The sequence below is a fragment of the Pipistrellus hanaki genome, assembly GCF_964339955.1.
Source record: "Pipistrellus hanaki genome assembly, chromosome: 13".
Classification (NCBI taxonomy): domain Eukaryota; kingdom Metazoa; phylum Chordata; class Mammalia; order Chiroptera; family Vespertilionidae; genus Pipistrellus; species Pipistrellus hanaki.
This window is the reverse complement of record NC_140515.1, coordinates 8017802-8039837: the sequence shown is the minus strand read 5'-3', so window position 1 is coordinate 8039837 and position 22036 is coordinate 8017802. Positions and strand designations below refer to the sequence as shown.

The 22036-nt window shown below is 50.7% G+C and overlaps 1 protein-coding gene and 1 long non-coding RNA gene across 6 annotated transcripts in view; one reads left to right on the top strand and one right to left on the bottom strand.

The window, feature by feature from the left end:
- The window catches only part of FOXP1 (forkhead box P1), a 206536-nt gene that overhangs the window by 110146 nt on the left and 74354 nt on the right, over positions 1 to 22036 (bottom strand). For all 4 annotated transcript variants that reach the window (XM_084902065.1, XM_084902067.1, XM_084902066.1 and 1 more), the window contains exon 2: positions 20885 to 20980. In XM_084902065.1, coding sequence (XP_084758191.1) covers positions 20885 to 20980 — 96 coding nt within the window. The remainder of the gene's footprint in view (positions 1 to 20884; positions 20981 to 22036) is intronic.
- LOC311631698 lies at positions 11524 to 14403 on the top strand. 2 transcript variants are annotated; one of them, XR_014796626.1, is made up of 4 exons: positions 11524 to 12173; positions 12476 to 12511; positions 13330 to 13418; positions 13855 to 14403. It is a non-coding gene; the product is annotated as an uncharacterized lncRNA (long non-coding RNA). The 2 variants fall into 2 exon arrangements; XR_014796627.1 differs by having other exon boundaries at positions 11524 to 12176.

Below are 22036 nucleotides of genomic sequence, written 5' to 3'. Positions count from 1 at the left end.
GAATTACTGTACATGTGAAATCATGGGCCTGCTACATTATGCAAAAGCAACTCAAGTAAAACAAACAAAAACACCTGTTTGCATGCACAGTTTTGTAAAAATCTGGGGAGAAAAAGGGGAAATACACATAGAACCGCACAGTGCGACGTGCTCGCCACGTGAGCCTGGTGGGCGCGGAAGTCTCCGTGGTGCAGGCTGAGCGGTTCCGACTTGAGCCAGCAGCGCCCGCTCAGCCCCGGCCTGTCCCCGCAGCGCCCGCTCAGCCCCCCAGTCTGTCCCCGCAGCGCCCACTCAGCCCCGGCCTGTCCCCGCAGCGCCCGCTCAGCCCCCCAGTCTGTCCCCGCAGCACCCGCTCAGCCCCGGCCTGTCCCCGCAGCGCCCGCTCAGCCCCCCAGTCTGTCCCCGCAGCGCCCGCTCAGCCCCCCAGTCTGTCCCCGCAGCGCCCACTCAGCCCCGGCCTGTCCCCGCAGCGCCCGCTCAGCCCCGGCCTGTCCCCACAGCGCCCGCTCAGCCCCCCAGTCTGTCCCCGCAGCGCCCGCTCAGCCCCCCAGTCTGTCCCCACAGCGCCCGCTCAGCCCCGGCCTGTCCCCACAGCGCCCGCTCAGCCCCCCAGTCTGTCCCCACAGCGCCCGCTCAGCCCCGGCCTGTCCCCGCAGCGCCCGCTCAGCCCCCCAGTCTGTCCCCACAGCGCCCGCTCAGCCCCGGCCTGTCCCCGCAGCGCCCGCTCAGCCCCCCAGTCTGTCCCCACAGCGCCCGCTCAGCCCCGGCCTGTCCCCACAGCGCCCGCTCAGCCCCCCAGTCTGTCCCCGCAGCGCCCACTCAGCCCCCCAGTCTGTCCCCGCAGCGCCCGCTCAGCCCCGCCTGTCCCCACAGCGCCTGCTCAGCCCCCCAGTCTGTCCCCGCAGCGCCCGCTCAGCCCCCCAGTCTGTCCCAGCAGAGCCCGCTCAGCCCCCCAGTCTGTCCCCACAGCGCCCGCTCAGCCCCCCAGTCTGTCCCCGCAGCGCCCGCTCAGCCCCGCCTGTCCCCACAGCGCCCGCTCAGCCCCGGCCTGTCCCCGCAGCGCCCGCTCAGCCCCCCGGCCTGTCCCCGCAGCGCCCGCTCAGCCCCGGCCTGTCCCAGCAGCGCCCGCTCAGCCCCCCAGTCTGTGACCGGGCAGCACCTCGCAGGCCGCAGGGTGGCATTGTGGCTGCGCCATCTCCTCCAGGCGAAGGAGTCCTATGTGACCCAAAGGTGGTCACAGGACGGTGACTCGGGGCAGCCGCTCTGCGCTGCGGGCTCCATGAAGGGCTCTTCACCGGAGGGACCGCCAGGCCTTCCGCCCAAGCCTGCGAGCCGGGCCCGGAAGGAGGTGCTGGCCAGGTCAGGCCCAGCCTCAGGCAGTAACTGCTGCTCCTGACACCACCCACAGGAGGGTGCGCACCAGCATGAGTGCCACGTGGCAGACTCTGAGTTTGGGGTGCAGTAAAGAGTACCCCCCTGCAGAACATGCCTCAGGGCCTCTGGTGGGGTGTCAGCAGAGACCCAGGAGCCTCAGAGAGCCAGCACCACCTTTCCCACCTCTAGTACCCCCCCACCCCCCCACTCCCGCCGGCAGCCCGTTGAAGAGGGATCAAATCCACAGTCAGGACGCACAGGTGCAAGGGACCCAGAGCTCGCCAATGCTCGGCTCTGAGGCCGCTCCCAGGCCATGGCCCCCACCGAGGCCGAGTGCCCAAGAGCTGAAACACACAGTGCACGTGGCTGGAGGCCAGAGCAGCGTGGGAAGGGGCAGCACTGCCGAGCCACATAGAGGAATGCCGTTCCAGCTTCTGCTTCTTTAAGGATAAGCTGCAAAGAAGTTTTAGTGGGAAAATCCCAGATTTTTGAACCTTTGCAATTAACTCCACAAAGCGTTACACGCCGTGTGCAGCCTGCGCACACTGCCTGCGTGCACTGCGTGGAGTCTCAGGTGGAGGGTCTATGCTTGCTTCCCTCACCCTTCTCCCGTTAGAACAGAAACATCAGCACCCCTATTTTCAGGGCCCTGTGCTTCCCAAGCCTCCGTCACACTTCTTGGACAACGCCATGGCCATGCTTTTAACAGAACATGGCTGCCCTGTCTGATTGGAGCTGTCCCGATGGCGTCAGAACCTCTGCCAGGTGCTGCATGTCGCTGGTGATGCGGAAGTGAAACAGCCCGCAGGTGTGAAGAGAACCCCGTGGGGAAAGACAGGCAGTGAAGACTAACAAAGGATCAGTCCCCCTGAGAAGCCGGCTGTCCGACCACAAGGCCCTCGCAAAAGACAAGTCTACGCCCAGCTTCCCTTCCCCGCGCAGGGAGGCCCAGAAGAGTGAAACCTACAAGGAAACGGGAGTGTTCCCCGATCCTTCGGGCACCCCTATGGATGGGGGGTAAGACAGGGACTTATAAATCCCTCCTCTGAGTGGAGAGGGGACTCAGAATGGGAGACCGCAAGTCACGCCGCCCCGACGGCCCACCGTGTGGACAGCCATCTGCACACTCTTCAGTGAGAATCTCCATTCCTCTGGAGGATGACTGTATGACAGGACCGCTCTAACTGAAGCTCACTCGGAAACTCGGGAAGTGACTGATCACCACCGTCCCTGCCATCCTCTGTCACCACTAAAAACTCCACATCACAGGAAATTCCATCTTTTTGCATGCAGGCCAGCCTGGGATCTCACAAGTAGTGACCCACAACTAATATCACAACATACTAGTTGATGATTAGAACAAAGCGGTAAACTAACTCACATTTTGAGCACAATGAATCAGATTCTTTATATACACACACATGTATACACATTTTAAACTCAGTCCTCCACTGTACACTGCAGGGCAGCTATTCTGACTGTGGAGAACGTGTAGAAGTGAGCTCACTGGACTGGTCATGTAGTTGGTAAAGGATGGTTATGCATTTCTGACTCCAGAGTCTTAACAACTAAGCTTCCTGTTCCCATCAGCACCTCAAGCTGAGGACCAAAGGCAGCCACACACTTTCTGCTAACTAATCAACATATTGATCCAATCACCATAATGGCTATTATCATTATTATTAATCTAAGTAGAAATTAACTATATTATTCATCATACCAGTGTTGATAAAACAAAGACCAATAAACCTCACATCTATATGGGGCAGGTGTAAGAAGCGCAAGTAGGAAAAGGATTTACAAAGAAGAAAGGAAGTCCAAGGATTTGGTTTATACAAAGCCAACCGGAGGCCAGGGTGTGCCACTCTCTGCCCGAGAGAGAACGGAGAGCACGGTCCCGGCGGCCCCAGTGCAGTGTCACTGGGAACTCAAGGTCATGGCCCCCCTTCAGACTGAGGACAGGGGGAGCCAGTCTGTGGGACCAAATCAAAACTTTGACAGAAGGAAACTTTCAGAGGGAATGATTTAAGCTGTTCTTGGTGAGAAGTGTAATTTTCAAATGCTCCTTGGAAGTTCTTATTTCCATTTTAAGTTTACAAATAAAAATAATCATGTTTTCAAAGGGTCCTGTGGTTCACTGTGGGGGAGGGAGTTTGGCTTGGTTTTCGTCAATGAAGCTTCCAGGTCTTTAGAGGTTTTCTCCTATTTGGAGGGAAAATTTAAGCCCGGAGATCCGGGTCTGTCCTGCCCTGACGGTCAGTCAAAGCAGCCGGAAAAGGTGCAGTGAGCGAAGGAGTCAGGCACATTTCAGAGACACACCTTTTCACCTCTCATCAGGGGGATATGCTTACCAAAATGTTTTAAAAGCAAAAGAACATTCTAGAATAGCACAGTCTATGATAGGAATGTTTCCCACTTGCACTGAACAAAATAGCAGGCAGCCCCTGGACACATGGCTATTTTTTTTTCTTCTACACATGGCTATTTAAATTGTTTAAAATGAACACAATTTAAAACTTCAGTTCTCAGTTGCACCCATCATACTTCAAGTGCCCTGTCCTGTTCACGTCCATAGTCCCACCTTCACATGTACTATGCATGTAACTCCACTGTGCCTCCCCCTGCGCGGCTCTGGCTCAGGCAGGGCTCAGAGCAGCGTGCTGTGCTCAGTCTGACGCAGGGCCCAGGCACCATGGGGCATCAGGAATATAAAGGGAGTGGGCACAGCAGGGGATGAGGGAGCGAATCACTCAGTCCTCTAGTCCGCTCTCACCATTTCTTCCTCGCAGCCTTGCTGTCCAATAGAACTGCTGTATCACTTCCACAAAGTTTTAATATCAAATGGCTCCTGGACCTTAAAAGAGAAAGCCTCCGGATGCCCATAATGCTAAAGGCCAGTAACTTCTCACAAGAATGCTGTCCGTTTCCTTTGCGGTCCTGCCGTTTTCCCAGCGTTAGTAGAAAGTTTGTTTTGTTTTTCATCTACTTCTCTCTATAAAACAAGGAAGTTGTTAGATGTCCAAGCTTCTCCTCACAAAGATGGCCTAAAGATCAACTCCAGCTTTAAGTCAGGAATCAGCTCGTTTTCTGTAAAAGGCCAGAGTAAGAAGTCTAAGCTTCCACACACTAACAACTGCTGTAATCCACCGCACTGGGAACAGCCAGTCCGCCAGACCCAACAGTGAGCACTGGAACCTTCATTCCGCACCATTTCCATGGTTCATGAAATACTCTTTTTCAGTTTTGTTTTTTTAACCATTTAAAAATGCATATCGTTGGTAGTTCCTACAAAAAAAATTTGTCCCCCCGCCGCCAGTGTTTGCCAGCCTCTGTTCTCTGGTCCCATTCGGCACTTCCCGCTGAAGAAGGCCCTGAGGTCACAGAGACCCCCTAGTGCTGGTGGAAACGAACCCCCCCGCGGCCAGCGGCCAGCGGGAGGCCCAAGAGCTCCGCGGCCAGCAGCTCGGGGGTGACCAGGAGCCTCGGCGAAGAGCCGGCTCCAGGGGATGCGGCTCCAGGGGATGACATCGAGGTCAAGCAGACCCCGACCAGCTCCGGGAGCAGCTCCAGCTGCTGTCACCCTTGGCTGAGCAGACAGAGGAAGGCTCAGCTGGTCTCAGGACCTGTGATGAACCAGGTTTGTCCAGACTTCGGTTAGTCAAAATCTTGATCTCCATCGGGTTTTGCAAGCCCATTCGTTGTGCCTCGCTCTGCAGCTACGTGACCATGAGTTAGGGGTTAGTTTGTTGTGCATCAGCTGGCCCCGTGCCGTGCAGACCGGCATGGCTCCTGGAGCACACTGCAAAGCCAGGATTCTAGATGGAGCTGTGTCGGCAGTGAAATATTTATTTTCAAATTCATCCGTGTACATTTAAAAAATTACTACTCTCTACATTTCCTTTGAATTGTCTGACCTGCTGCTCATAAGTCAAAAAATATAATCTCTTTTTTGTAGAACTCCAGTTGGTAAACTGTACTAGAAAAACAAGGCAGATTGGCTACTTGCCATCAGCTGATGGGAGTCCAGGCCTCATGCAACCGGTGTTACATTTTTAAAAAACGCCCCCAACGCCCTGTGGGCCTCAGGGGCCAAGCTGTTCCAAGACTGTTTGCCTCCATCAGTTAATAATCCCAAATTCCCAACGGGCAGCAGGGTGAGGACGGTTCCACTGAAGTAGAAAAAGTCAGTAAGACGCGGAGATGCAGTGCTGGCTAGGAGGCCAGACCCCTGGCTGTCGTTCTGGCTCCACATCGATAGTTCTTTCTTGCTTTATTTTGCAAAATGAGCAGAGCAAGTATTTGTTTCGAAAACACCCGAAGGAAAAAGGGCTCTGGATAAATACAGACTTTACATTTTCAATAACATTCAAGTTCCTGCATGAGGTGTGCCCTAAACTCCGAGAGACCAGACGTGCCTGAGATGTGGCCAGTTTCAACACCTGAAATGTATCCGGATGAATCTGGTAGAAATTCAAGTTAATGATCTTGTGAGAATTACAGTATTTCCAACTGGGGTTGGCCTGGAAATGCCGTAAAAATGGGCACGTTGTAAAATGTGGTCTATCAGTAGGTCTAGTCCAAAGCAGAAGTGCACCATTATGTGGAGCAAAGGAGATGAGCTCGTGTCTGAAACCCCGGATGGACCTTCAGGATGACTCCGCTTTGTCCTTACTCCGGGCTGGCTGCTCAGGAGGACCTGACGTTAACAGGAGGCTGGCCTATCCAACCATGACACCAGCCTTCTGCCCCGCACTGCTTCCTGGGCAACCCGCCAAAGCCCAAAGCCAAGCCTCCTGACCAGGGATTCCCTCACATCTGTCGCTCACACTGGTGAGCGGAAGTCAGAGAGTTCACTCGGTCCTGCAGGGGGAGGCTGGGCACAAAGAAACAAGGGGAGCAGCCTGGAAGGGCCGGCTGCGAATGGGGAAGGAATGTGGTCTCACCATGACCAGCAGTGAGGGCCACAGAGGGGGCAGAGCAGGCTGGAAGATCTCCCGGCCCACGCCTGGCTGGAGCCCCGGATTCTCACTCGGTAGACAGAGGACAGGAGTCTAGTTATGATTTTAAAAGTTTTGAGACCTAGATCTTGATGATGATAAAAATTATATTCATTCTGATGTGCCTCCAGGGTTGAGAAACATGGCAAGATCTTTTGTAAATAAGAAACTGAGGCTTCAGAGGTCAGGTATATTATGAAAATGCTCTCACAGATTAGAATTAGGTGCTTTTTTCAATTTCACACAAGTATGCGATGCAGGCTAGCTAAAGCCCTGGCAGCTAAGTCCATTTTTCTGAATCTCTAACAATTACTACTTTCATCATTACACCTACAACAAAGTAGAGAAAGATTTCAGACACAAAGGTGGAAGGAAAGAGAGCTGGGGATTGGTTGGCACCTCTGTGCAAATTCCACGCAGGTGCTTCTTGTCTCAAGCAGACACCCACCGCCCGGGCCCTGGCCGGTGCGAGGCTTGGCCAACGACAGCAGGAGGTCAGGCCTCTAGCCCCCTCATCCAGGCAGCATTATGCAGTGAACAGTCTCGGGACCATTTCCGGCCTGGGAAAGCGGGTCAGCAAACTATAGTCCGAATCTGGCCCAGATGTGTTTGTATGGGCTGTGAGCTGAGAACTTTTAAAATATTTTTAAACTAGAGGCCTGGTGCACGAAATTTGTGCACTCACTGAGGAATGGAAGGGGGGTCTGTCAGCCTGGCCTGCACCCCTCTCAGTCTGGGAGCCCCATGATCGATCGCCCTGCAGAGGGAGGCCCACCCACCCGCTACAGTGCCACCAGCCAGGCAGCCTGGGCCTCCCTCTTTGGGGTGATGGTAGAGGCCCCCATTGATTGCCCCATCAGCCAGTGGCCTGAGCCTCTGTGGGGTGATCATGGGGCGATGGCGAGGCCCCTGACCAATCACATCACACCCGCCTTGGCTGGCCTGGCGCCAGTGCGTGCCATAGCATGGTCGTCCGGATGGTCGTTCCACTGTTCAGCCATTCGGTCGATTTGCGTATTATGTTTTTATTATTATAGATAGTTTGGGAGGAAATCAAAACAAGGATATTTCATGATAAATGAAAATGGTATGAAATTCAAATTTCAGTATCCACCGGTGGATTCTGATTGTAACTGCTACTCATTCGTTCACACATATGCTGCTGTCTTTGCATTGCTGCTGTGACAGACTGGCCCCAGAGCCAAGAATACTCACTCGCTGGCCCTTACAGAAGTTAGCAGACCCCCGAGCTCAAGGAAGAAAAGAGTTAACTATTAAGCCAAATTCCTTTTGTAGATTTAATGAAAAGTTCCAAGCAAATGTGGCAGGTGAAATAGCTCCTTCATACACACAAACTTGAAACTAAGAGAACGAGGGAGGAAGGTCGACTTCATTACCTAGCCACCTTGACAGCACCTCTAAATGTCATCAATCAGCATGTGCCTCGCACGACTTGCAAGGGCTCATTATAAATTGCAGCGCGCGGGCCCCTGACACGATCCAGGGACCGTAACAGGACTCTGGTGACGTAAGGTGATAAAGGAGATTTCTCTCTCCGTTCAGTATGGCACGGAGCTGGAGAACTGCCAAGGAATTTAATTTCCAGAGTACCACCTTTGACTACTCAAGATAATTCCACCCAAGCACTAGGCATCCTTGAAGAAAACTTTATCTTTTCTGGAAATGCTTGTCATTGTGTGTCGTTCTCGAAAATACAAATTTGTAGCTATTTTTACCAATGAGACAGACTAAATCCAGGATGTAGATTTTCCAATTAGACTCTTTTTAAACATCTGTTGGTAGGCTGCATTTAACATTAGTTATTTGAGCAAAGCACAATTTGATTAGGCTGTCTGAAACTAAGCCAAAGTCTGCAAAATAATAGCTCAATTAAATCTGTTTTGCTTTAATTTGTCTTGGATTTTCCTGAGATACTGTTGCAAATAATCAAGCAAACCAATTCATTTCAGAATGGGAGATTTAGGTACCTTTCCCATCTTCCCTCCAAGTTCATTTAATGGTCTACTCCGTCTGTAGTATGCTTCACTGAACTTTAATCTTGACACCAAATACAATTCTATATTTTGCCTTTGGTCTCCTTCAATTTTCTATTCTTATGAATTAAAGTTCACTGCCATTAACATTATGTCTTAAACAGATTAGCAACTGTACTAGGCAAACAGCAACCATGAGGCAGTCAGACCGCACTGCAGGGGTTTCTGGTTTTCACTCTGTACTTGGCAAGACTCAGGCAAGACGGACTCTGGGCCCTTTTAATGCTGGGTTTACGCTCTTGAAATGTTCCGGGAGAGCTATGACCCTGAGACCACCTGCCGCCCCTCCACCTCAGCAGCAGCACGCTTCCTTTCCGGTTGGGTCGGCTATTTGACTCTCCCACTCACTCATCACTCACTCATTCACCTCCCAGAGTTGAAAAACACATCTACAGGTGCCTACTTTTGTGCCAGCGGTGGAGAATGCCAAAGCTTCAAGATTCCAGATGAGGGACTAGACCATTGGTTGTTAAAACGGCCTAGCTTTAATTCACATAAAATCCAGGGAAGACCAGGACAAAAGAGAACCCAGGATGGAATTTTAAAACCTTTATTTCTGCCCAAATGGACACATTTAGAAAAATAATGCTCCAAGAAGATAATGCTGCTCGCAGCAGTAGCAGGGAGGGTGATGACAGCAACCGGCATTTATTAAGTGCTTGCTGTATGCCAGGCTGCTGGTGTCTAGTTACCACTCCAGGCTGCTGGTATCTAGTTACATCAGCTGGTCTTCACCACAGCTTGGGGAGCACTTGGGTCACCCCTTTTACAGATGAGGGGCCTGATGTCTTCCCATCCAGTGTGCTCAACCACAAGGACACTACAAGCAAAAGGATAGTCCTGTTATGCTATTTAAATGTACATGTGAACAGTGACTGATAGTAAATGAATTTAAAATGTAATTTGGCATCCAGCAGGCAGTCATTTTCCTTTTAAAAGGAATTTATATAATTATTAGAAGAACTACGTTTTCTGAGAATGTACTGTGTCCCAGGCACTGTGCAAGCACTTTTCACATATTAATCACTTAATCTTCCAATCACCTTCAGGGTTGAGGTAATCAGCCACATTCTCTAGGTGAGAAAATGAAAACACAGAGAGGTTCAGCTACTTTCCCTAGGTCACACAGGAGTAAGAGATTGCTGGGACTTGAACTTGGAGCCTGACACCATAACCATGTGCCTCATCTCACGTACCCTGATACACACAGCTCTGAAACTCCCACCATCTGCGGAGTTTCTGTGGGACCCGGTGTGCAGATCTGGGCCTCTAAGGACAGATCACTACTCCTGTCTGACCGTGAAGAGCTATGTGATAAGAATGTGACTTGACTGGTCTTGAATAAGGAGATAGGGAGCAGCACAAAGTGTATGCTGACTTTTAGATGCTATTTCAATAGTTACCAACAGGATCCATGAGGCTTCTCAGAAAAAAATAAGCCCAAGGACTCCTCTACTCTGGTATGTGATCAGATAAACCTGTCAAGCCTGGCAAACAGAAGGACCCACACCTCCACTGCCAAACCCAGTGCCAGGCAGACCTGGCCACTCATTCTGGAGCTGCAGCGGGCCATCCTGCTCAGAACCCTTCACCTGGCACCTGGGCAGAGAGCCACCGCCAGCCAGGTCGCCTGCAGCCTGGGGTGGTTCTTGATTCTGCTCCTAAAATGGGTGACCGTCCCTTTCTGCTGTGGAATAAAGAACGAAGCAGAAGTGACTCATCCACAGCTCCTGGAGAGCACCCTCCTTTCACCGACGCCGACAGGGAGCCACGGCCACAGGAGCTCAGAGGAACCCTAGCACGGACAGCAGCGAGGAGGGGCAGGGGCAGCCGGGCAGAGAATGAGAGACGTGGGAACAGCCTCGCCGTGGCTTCTGGCTTCCTTCTGAAGAAAGAGACGGAGATAATCCTCTCGGAATTAAAGTCAAACAACTTGGTTGCCAGGGCCTGGTGTCTAAGTGGCAGGTGACACAAGCACTACTTGAAGCCTGGACTGTGGGGGCTAGACTGCAGGTGGGCGTGCACCCTGAACGTTTCTGAACAGCAGAGCCACACGGCCTTTAGGGCAGGACTCGGAGGCGTGCTGAGGGGAGGGGCAGGTTGTCGTTCTCTGCCAAGACCTAGCACATGCCGGCTGGGGTCTGGGGACGGAAGGAGAAATGGCAGATCTGAGGGGGAGGGAGAGGCGGGATGGGACTCTGACCAGTAGGCCTGGCAGTGAACGTGACCAGCTGGAGCAGAGAGAAGGGGAGTCGTGGTGATGCTCAGCTAAGAAGACACAGCCAGGCGTTCGGGGTACGCAGAGGGGGGTCCTCGTGGAGAAGGAAGAGGGCAGAGGTTCCACAGACAGAGCAGAGGGCCGGCTCCGGCTGGGCAGGAATCTGTGTCCAGAAAAGCCGGGGGCAGAGCGAGGAAGAAGGGCAGAGGCAATTTCCAAAACCACGAGTGAGCCGAAGGCTGAACCAGCTCCTCGGACGGCAGGCAGGTTGAGGTGAGGATGAGACTGAATTAGTAACAAAAATATTCAAGAAAATGAGGAGGAGGGAAGCCAGATTTGGGGGAGTGGGAAGGAGAGTGGCTGGTGGAAACAAACAGGAGAGGCAGCAGCGGCAGGACGTTCAGGTCAGAAGCCTGTGGACCCGAGAAGCTGGAGGCGCCTCAGGGAGGACTGAATCACACAAGGTTCTGACCACCGTTTCACACCCACAGTCGCCGCGGCCCAGGGCGCTGCCGCGGCCCTGAGCGCTCACCACTCGTCCCGGCGGGATGTAAGGCGACAGGACAAGGCCCGGCCTCTCTGCCCAGCCCTGTCCTGGCAGCTGTGCTTGGAGGAAGGGGAGTTGTTTCTGACTGGCGGGCAGCAGGCTGGGCCCTTCACAATGACCAGTGATCATTCTGCAGTTTACTGGGCAGTAATCTGAAACTATCTCAACAGCAAGGCTGAAGTCCACCAAAAGTTCAAAATGGGATATGTTCTCTTTAAAATTCTGAGAGCGACTAAATATGACAACCATCTGATGTATGAAAATTATTCACAACCAAAAACAGACAGTCTGGAAATAGCCGGGATGACTTCATTTAGACAGAATTACCCAAATCTGTTTCTAATATACACAGTACACATAATAAATTTTTACAATATGACAAGGAAAACAAACTTAATAAAAGTTCCCAATCTTTTGTTACACAAGCATGCTATACCCATGCTATGTTTATAATAGTTTGCTCATGATATCACAGCTCAGTAACAAAGGCCCGGGCAATACAAAAACAGTTACTAGGCATGACATCAACTCACAACTACCGTAATTACATCAGTACACAAATTTCCCAAACCGTCTATTTTCCAAGCTGCTTCTCAATTTCAACGGCTGCCCGTGGACAATTACTTGCAGTTGTCTGCAGGCTCTGAGTAATTCTCCTCTTTCTTCTCTTTCCCAAGCGTCATTTCCCTTCAGAGAGTGCACATTTCAATTACAAGCACTATTTTTCAAATATGCCCATAAACATATGTCCAAATTAGGAGACAGTGCTGTCTAGTGGTTGGTGACGAGCATCAGGGCCCGGAGCTCAGCTGCTGTTCCTCCTGCCGCCCGTTTGCCGCCTGGAGGAGCCCCGGGAGGCGGCCGAGGCAACGGGGAAGGGCTGGTCCGGCTCTGCCACCGACCAGCTGGCTGGCCCTGGGCAAGTCACCGTCTGACGCCTGCCCCCTCCTCTGCGCGATGGGAATGACAGCAGCCTGACCCAGGTGGTGAGCACACACACGCTTTCCGCGCCTGCTATTTAATGCTATCGCTGTCATATTTTGGGGACTCGGTTTCCTGTTTGAAAATCTGGCTTAAATTATCGTGATCCACAGTGAATTGTGTACTTTTCTAATGTGAGGGCAAGAGTTCCATCTTGGTCATATTGCCTGGATATAGGGAGATTCGATGAATAAAGTTTGAATGAATGAATGAATGAATTCCCTATAATTACAAAAGTAAATATTATCCCCCCGAAATTGTTTTTCATACGTTTTCTCTAACGGCTTGCTTTCATTTCCTGCAGCCAATGTTGGTGAACACCTACAGCCCAATTAAAACGGTAAGTGCTGGGAAAGGATACCACCTTGAGATTTCCGAAGCTCATTTCTCTAAGGAGCGAGCTTCTCGAACCCATTCCATCCGCAAGCCCGTCTCCCAGTGCTGGCGGCACGGGCCGCTGGCTTCCCGGCAGGGCCGGCGGCCAGGGCAGCGGGACTCCCCCCCCTGTCACTTCTGCTCCGTGGTGCTGTTATCCCAGGCTTCAGGAAATTTCCTAACCACTGGCCGGGGCCCAGTGCCGTGTGCTAATGAGTTTCAGATTGGAGGACTCACTGTGCATGTGTCAGAAAAGGGACACGGTTCATGGGGAGGCGGGGGCAGGGAAGAAAAGACACACAAAAAGAAGAATAAACAGTAGTTTAAAAATGCCGGCTACTCAAATTGACAGGGAACGTGACCTCTGCACTTCATCGAAATTCCTGCAGACGTACAGAATAAAGGCTCTGCTTTTCTCACACTGCGCCTCGCGGAAGATGGAAACCACTACATCACTTGACCTCGCCGTGCCCTCTTCCAACCACAGACGATGTTGTGTACAAAAATTCTAAATCAACTTAAGATGTTAAAAAAAAGCTTTAATTTTCTGCATTAGACTTGATGATTACTGTATTTTGTTTGAGATTTTGCCTAGAAGGTTCACACAGGAAAAGAACCCAATCCCAGGAGGAGAATGGGGTCGCTCAGGAACACCACCACAGCTTCTCTGGTGGGCGCCCGTCGCACCGGGCTCCTTGCAGAAGAGCAAGCCGGCTTCCAGCCTCCTGCCCTGGCTTGAAAGCCACCCAAGACTGACTCACGTCTGTTTGCTTACATTCACAGAACATTAAGACCCATTTTAAACAACTTAAGGAAACTCAAGCCCTCTCAGCTGGTGATTCACTTCTCTGGACACTTCTTCTCTCCGCAAGGTAAGTGACAGGCTGGACCTCCAGACTGCTCATCATGCCATCATCGCCGTCAGACCCTTCTCAGAACGTCTACCCACAGGCCTTGTCTGAGGAATGAAGTTACATTTCAATTTCCTTTTTCTTCTCTTCTCCCCTTCCCTTCCCTTCCCTTCCCTTCCCTTCCCTTCCCTTCCCTTCCCTTCCCTTCCCTTCCCTTCCCTTCCCTTCTCTCCTTCCTTCCTTCCTTCCTTCCTTCCTTCCTTCCTTCCTTCCTTCCTTCCTTCCTTTCTTTTTCTTTCTTTTTTTCCCCACACTTAGTACTGGCAACTTTAAAAATACAATACTTTCACATCCTCAAACTGTCATCAACACTTTTTTCAGACATTGTCAATAAAATTGATTGCTTGCAGTTCTGAATTCTGCTCTGCACATGAAAACAATATCATTTGTTTTCCAGTCTTTTTCGATGGGGCAGGAGGGAACAGAACCGGCCCGGCCGCGCCCTGGGCGGCGTGGGCACCGGAGGAGCCACAGCGCCAGAGTCTGCGGAACACGGGCCCTAACTGTCCTGCCCGCTCTGTCTTCCTGTCAGACGTGAATGATGTTTCTGGAACAGTAATACGTTCATTAAATCCTAACTCCCTTCCTTAAAATACCCTGCACTTTGGTTCAGAGGCGTCTGACGGCTTTGTTGTAATGTGTGTGGGGGGCCCGGGCTACACAGTTGTTGGATGCCTCATACCTCCAGCCAATCTGTTGCTTTACTAGTGTAATGTAGGTATTAAGGAGCTGATTGTGGAACCACGTTGATTTGACATCTTCAAATCAGCTGTATATCATAGAAACCACTATGGGTGGTGATAGACTCCCATGATGCCCAGCAACCACCCATCCCTCTGGCTCCCTAATCTGTGAGACTACAAAACACAGCCCCACCCCCTGCCCGAGGCAGAAGTGGACGGCAGCAAGGGTCCAACAGTGTTATTCCTAATTACCTTTTTTTTCTCTCTTGATCCTCTGGCTCTCATAATTAGTTACCTGGGGCTGCAATCCAATTTGAAGTGATGACAAGAAAGTGATCCATGAAAAAGTAATAAGTTAAATCCAATTCCAGCCTTCCTCTAATTAAATGCACATGGAGCTAATGACTCCAGCCCGGGCATTCCAGTGATAATGGTAATTAGCGAGGTGGGAGTCGCTCTCTTTTCAGCACGGAAGGAAGGTGTGAACCACAAGGTAAAATGGTAGGAGCACTCTTAATTACATGTGTCATTGTCAGCAATTTACACATTTTTGACCAGTCAACGATGTTTTTCCCGTCCCTCCCCACCTCCTAGCCCCAACAACGATTATAACATACTTTTCCATGTTCCAACACATGGAAGCCTGTAAGAGCACTTCGCACTGGAGAATAAGAAACCGCCTTTCTTTGCTGCTGCTCACGGCTGTGACACACACAGGCAAGGTGACATTTAGATAACTACGCAGGTCTCGGTCCCCTGCACTGAAATCCCGATACTGACAGTGGAATTGGTTTGGGTGGGCTGGCTTCATTCTTGCTTATGATATGGAAAATATAATAATGTATCTACGAGAAGATGGCACTCAGCAGCTGCTGGACAATGCACACGGAAGGGGAAGCGTGATGAACTTGCCTGTAGAATTAGCTTATCTGTGGCCCTAGACCCGTGGTCAGCAAACTCCGGCTCGCGAGCCACATGTAGCTCTTTGACCCCTTGAGTGTGGCTCTTCCACAAAACACCATGGCCTGGATGAGTCTATTTTGAAGAAGTTTACATTAGAAGTTTAAGTTTAAAAAATTTGGCTCTCAAAAGAAATTTCAATCCTTGTACTGTTGATATTTGGCTCTGTTGACTAAGTTTGCCGACCACTGTTAGGGAAAAAAACTTAAAAAAACATTTTAATAATGTACTAATGTCTTTAACCTGAAGTCCAAACTTCTGGGTAAGGGTAATGCGAGCCACAGTTTGCTGACCACTGCCCTAGACAGCCCAGGTCACACCCTGGTGCTGCCAATTCTGCATGCTCTGAAGCAGGTTACTTAATCTCACTGAGTTCCCAAGTTTCACTTTACGCATCCAGAGAATTCTATATAATAAAAGCCTAATATGCAAATCAACTGAACGGTGGAAAGACAGGTAACTATGACGCTAACTAACTACCCGGGGCAGGTGCTCAACGCAGGAGCTGCCCACAGCCCACAGGCCCCAGGCGAGCCAAGGTGGGTGCCAGCAGGCCCCCCTTCCCCTGCTGGTCACCCCGAAGAGGCAGGTGACTGGCAGCAGTGGCAGGGGGGAGGGCCGGCCAGCCAGTGGGTCAGCGCTGCTCCCCCAACCGCCCTGCTGGTCACCTCCACGGTAGGTGCCAGTGGGCCCCTCGATTGCCCCACCAATCACCCCACAAATTGGCCCTGATCACTGGTCAGGCCTATAGACCCTACCTGTGCATGAATTTTGTGCACCGGGCCTCTAGTAATTTAACAATCATTCCTGTACCATAGGGTAGCCAGGGCTGGTCCATGTTATGCATTTACTACCATTAATTATCCTTGGATATGGTGACAAATATTTGCATTTTAAGGCTTAGATACATATAGCTAAGGTGACCATATAATTAAGTGTCCGATCTGAGCTACTTCTGCGAATGAGAGTTATCAGTAAGTACACCCAGCCGCAGCCTGGCAGCCTAGGACAGTCACCCTGTGCTGCTGAAATGGAAGAGGGAGCAAGTTCACAATGTTACAACCACACTCAGACCTTTGGAGGGAGGTAAGGACAAAACATTATTTTAGGGAAAAAAATCTTAAAGCAAAGATCTTAAACCCGATCCGTGAAACCCTCATCACTGGACGCACGGTTCTGGGTGAGGGCTTGTCTGGGGGGCGGGGCCCCTGTGCTGTCACGGTTTAATCAGGTGTGTGATTGAAAGATTTAATGACTGTTTATGAAATATTTCTACTTCCTTGTCTCTTATCAAGACATACTTTTTAGAGTTTTGGGATTCTCCAAGGTCAAGTGATAAAAGTACTGAATTTTTTAAAATATATTTTATTGATTTTTTACAGAGAGGAAGAGAGAGGGATTGAGATTTAGAAACATCGATGAGAGAGAATCATCAATCAGCTGCCTCTTGCACACCCCCTCCTGGGGATGCGCCCGCAAATGGCAGGGATGCCACCTGTAGACAACGTTAATTCTACACATTTTTAAAAGTATTTGGCTCCTTGCCCTGAATTATCTGCAGGGCGATTGGGGGAGCATAGGGAATTCACTACTTAGGGATGTTTTTTAAGGGTCAGTATTCCAAAACTATTCCATATTACTACCTACAGCATAAAATTGTGGTTTTCTTAAAAGGTTTCCTCTTACTAATTCATTCCCATGGGAATGATGGGAGGTACTAAGATTCTATATGGCATCCATGCAAAGCGAAGATGCTGCCTCAAGCATGTTTATATAACTGCAAAACATGCTAAGAACACCTGCTGAGTGTGGTCTGTGCGCCGCCTCAGGCAGAGCCAGTGTCCGTCCTCACGGGTCCTGAGCCGCCAGGGCGCTCCTGGGCCAGCTCCAGGGGCCGTGCGGAGGGCGCTTGTGCCTGACCTGGCCTTGGAAGGGAGGGGCAGGCAGAGGGAAACCTCTCAGGTGAAGGGTGCAAATGCAAATGCTTCGGTGATGGCCTGAAGCCTGTCAGCTTCCCACCAAGCTCACACAGGGTGACTTTCTCTCCTAACCTCCATGCTGCCAGAATCCACATGCACTTTCCTTTCTTAGGAGAAAATGTGTCATTTGACTTCCTTCCAGTTTATGTACTCATGCCAACAACTAAATGCTTAAAGAACCGAAATGAATTACTACCCAGAAATGGTGGTCAAAGTTCCAAAATGTGATCAATAAAATTGCTCATCTACTCACAAATTAATCTTCAACCAGTAAAGTTCCACATTTTTAGCTTACGAGCACACCTGCACTATTAAGCATTTATTTCACTATTTAAGCAATCTTCAGAAGTAGATAAATATTTATAAAAGTAAGCCTACTATTTTTACTCACATATAATTTTCTTTTTGCAGCAAAAACTTGTTAATGTTTTACAACCCATAAGCATTCTGAAGGCAGGCTCTGTGTCTCCCAGTCTCGTGTCTGAGGGTGTCTGAGACGTCCCCCACACTGCAGCTGTTCGCAAAATGTCCACCGAGTTGCATGCAATTAACTCAGATCATTCTGATTCTGAATTTAAGATGAGGCCAGTTTTCATTTGTATCATTCATGAAAAATTGGCAAAGCAAATTAAAGACTAAAATAAGAGGCTATTTAGGCTAGTAAGTAGAGTATTTTTAAAGAACTTGGGAAGCAGTATCTATACTCAATCAATCCTCTCTATAAACCACAATGTCACCCAAGAATGTGGTAGCTCAGATTTTGTTCAATATGTGTAGCAAAGATTCTCTCTTTACTCTGATCTCCCTGAAATTAGTTCAAATTGGTGGTGTTTGACTACATTCTGTGCTCTCTATCGAGTAACCACACAGCCCGCCTCTAACTTTCCATTTTCCTTTGTTTGTATCACCAGCCGTGAGGCTGGGGAGCGCTGCCAAGCCGAAAGCAGGGAAGTGTGAGATATGCTTAAAATATGAGTCACAGAGTATTTGGGGATTTGGGTTGCTTTCTTTCTCCTCAAGCTATCAGCAGATCAAATTCTTCTTCCATGTGCACCTCCTCCACGCAGAAGGTCTGTCGTTGGTGAAAATAGGTCTGTAGCCACGAAGGCAAGGAGGTCAGCAAGGAACAGTGCCGAGACCCTGAAGGGCTCCCGCTCAGTCCTGGCCGCAAAGCATGCGAGCATGTTCACACGCACAGGCTACCCTTCTGCGACTCCGGAGCCCACATACGTGTTTTCATAAAGGCATAACCTACATGGGACCTAGGCGATCATTCTGCCTGGCTGTGGAAGGCCTGCCAACCTAATAAAGCTCAGTGACTCCGCATGACCACACCAGGCTGCTGAGGAGCCGTCCTCCATGCTGCACATGTGCGTGCGCACAACACACACACACACACACACACACACACCTCTTCCCCCAATCAATTCCTAAAGCTGATCTAAATTCTCTCCTTGTCAAGTCTCCCACTGAGGGAGGGAGGGACATACACATCTTCATTAGCAGAGCCAGCATCAAGACGGCCCCTGGCCCCGCTCTTACAGAGTCAAGTGCTCAGCAAATGTGGCTTTGGCACTGTCCTTGCCAAGAAAAACGAAGCTCTATCCCACAGTACTGTAGCTGGAACATTACAACAGGCAACAAGAGCAGAGCTCCAAAGGAACCCCTGAAACCTGACTTCATATATTTAGCCCTGAAGGAGCTTCATTCATCTTGGAAAAGAAGTTACCTAAAAATGCCATCTGTAGGTTTTTTTAAAAGCAAGTATGAGGAGAATCAGTCTAGTATAAAGAGTGACAAATGGTGTTCCACACTGCGAGCCGCGCCCATGCCGCCCGGACGTGTGCCTGCTGTTTCCTTACATCTCTAACAGCTCGGCTGTCCGGTGTCCACCCCAACAAGAGCGGTTCCCCGGCACCTGGAGGCTGAGGTCCGTGCTCTTAGGGCTGTGAGAGCCCCGAGGACGGCAAGGAGAGCGGCAGCCCCGGCCCCGCGACAGGCTCCCTGTGTGCAGGTACCTGATGCTGTCTGCACCAGCGGTGGGCTCTGCGCTGGAATCACCTGTGGCCGCCGCCGCCGCCGCCCTCTGAGCACAGGCCCAGTCTGACCACGAGACTGTCCAGTCTGATCCTTTCAGCTTATTTGAATCTGGAGAAACAGGCCCCAGCTGAAAGGTCAGCGCAGTCCCAGTCCATCCTCCAGAGCTGCCCGCAGGCTCTGCACCACAGCCCTGCGGGCACCTGGACGGGACCGGCTCTGCACTCATTAAAACGTCCCGAGCAGCAGGGGGCTCATGAGGCTCTACCAAGGAGGTGCTTTGGGAAGTGCTGGTAAACAGCGTGCCCCACCGTCCCAGCAGAGTGCCACCACGGCGGGACGGCCACGCCTGCCCAAGGGGGCGCAGGAGGATGGCTGCTGCCAGGGGTTGTGCACTGGGCCATGGTTTGCTCCGATCTGAGAAAGAGTCTAACAATCTAGAATTCGGGGTGATCCTGTGATCCAATGATTCTGCACTGAGCTCTGCCCATCACCAGAAGTTCATAGATTCTGTCCCAAAGTGTCCAGCGTGGGAAACCCACTCAGACCCACGCTGGGCCGCCCACCCTCAGCTCCGGCAGCAGCTGCCGCCTGGCCTGCACACCCTCTCCAGATGGGAGTGTCAATCCTGAGTTAAGGCTCTTTGAAGTTTCTATTAAAATGTTCTATCTACTCCGATAGAAAATCAAAATCAAACTTGTATGAACTCACTCCTTCTACTCTGCAATCCCTTTCTACATTGTGCCAGAAAGGAGAAGGCACTAAAACAATACTTCTCGAAATCTGTACATAAAAACTGCTCATGCCGAAACCGATGTGGCTCAGTGGATAGAGCGTGGGCCTGCGGACTGAAAGGTCCCAGGTTCGATTCCAGTCAAAGACATGTACCTTGGTTGTGGGCACATCCCCAGTAGGAAGTATGCAAGAGGCAGCTGATCGATGTTTCTCTCTCATTGATGTTTCTAACTCTCTATCCCTCTCTCTTCCTCTCTGTAAAAAAAATCAATAAAATATATTTAAAATATAAATAAAAATAAAAAAAATAAAAGCTGCTCACCACTTTTTATGAATAATTCAGAAGTATGCGGAAAACATCCACTCAAGAAACGAGTGTATATGACATCCTGACCAGGTGCATTAACAGCCTCTCAGTTCAGCAATGGCTCCTGAAACTGATGCCGTTCGGGCTGAAGAGTGCTGTGTGGGGGACTTTCCTGAGCAATGCAGAGTGTCCAGCCGCATCCTGCTTCACTTCCTACGTGCCAGTGCCAGCCCACTAACGCTCCCCTAGCTGTGAGAACTACACGTCTCCTGGGAGCCCCACCCCCGCACTGAAGCAGGTATGTGGGCACCCCATCATGAGAGACTGTGACTGTCTAGAACCGACGACAGAGAATGTGGTGATGCTTCTGAGCACCACAACCCGCTCTCACAGCGAGCGCCCAAGCACCGACCCGCTTCCACCATCGGCCTACAATCCCGACGCCAGCGGGTCTCACCCAACGCCACCACGTTTGGCTGAACAGACCTTTCCCGACAGCGTCACGCTCGGAGGGACCAGCGGCACCTGCCCAGAGGGCCCGCTGCCATCTCACACGGCCCCTGGCCAGTGGCTGTCCACGTGGAAAACGTCATTTACCTTTAAAAGAAGCGCTACCTAGCCCTCCCTGCGTGGCTCAGGTGTTTGGCACGCTCTCCGGAATACTGAAAGGATGCCGGTTTGATTCCCCTCCGGCACACCCCAGGTACTTTTGGAAAGAACGGTTACCTGCAGGGCTGGCTGCTTGTCATTCCTCTTGGGAGACTTGATGCCGCTAACTTGCTGCTGCTGCTGAAGGAGGAGCTGTCTTGCCACCTGAAGAGCCTGCAAGGAAGAGTGGAAGAAAAGCTCTCCGTTACCCCAGGTCACAGCAGCCTGCACCAGGACTCCACGAGGGCACTTAAGGACGAGATCCCGCCCTGGCCGGGTCGGCTCAGTGGATAGAGCATCAGCCTGTGGACTGACAGTTCAATTCCAGTCATGGGCACATCCCCAGGTTGTGGGCTCAATCCAGTCAAGGGGCCATGAAGGAGGCAGCCAATCAATGGTTCTCTCTCATTATTGATGATTCTCTCTCTCTCTCCCTTTTTCTCTGAAATCAATAAAAATATATGGGGGGAGGGGTGGCAGGAGAGAACTAGATGCTAACTTTCCCAATTCCAGGCAAATGGAACAGCAAACAAAACTTTCCACCCATCTAAGTTGAAAAACATTCCTGAATTTGTGGACATTTTCTTAGGTTTAATCAGTTTCACAGAATTCTTTAGGCATAGCAATCCACCTAAGCAGACATTTTATTCCCACCAAAAATCAAACACGGAACGTGGAACAGGGAAGATGAGACTGTTGAGGGAGGCTGGCAGGGAGCAGCTGGGAAGCTCCTGGCAAAGACAGAAACGTCCAAGACAAGGCACCTTCCCCTCCTCCAATCCCTCTCGGGGAGCCTGGGAACGGAAGGTGAGAGCAGCACTTCCCCTCCTCTGAGAGCAGACAGAGGAAGAGGTACGTGGCGCATGCACAATGGATAATGTTACTTGGGAAGGAAGCCTAATGGGTGAGCTCTACTAACGGAGGCCTCGGTGGACTGTGTAGGGGAGGACTTTTCACATTTGACCTCTAACTCAACTTAAAGGGCACATCCTGTACCTGTGAACAAAGCTGGGTTGTCTCCTACAAATGACTGTCTATGGCTTCATCCATAGGAGGTGTTTATTTAAAGGCAGTAACTACAGCAGTGATATGAGTTGGAGATAAAGCAAAAGGAAAACAGGAGAGTCCTCTGAAGTGCAGAGTGTGATTTAATTAGGCTTTTCTTATTAAATCACTGACCACTCCGTCTGTTTAAAGGACAGTTGCCATACAATATATACTGGCTTCAGG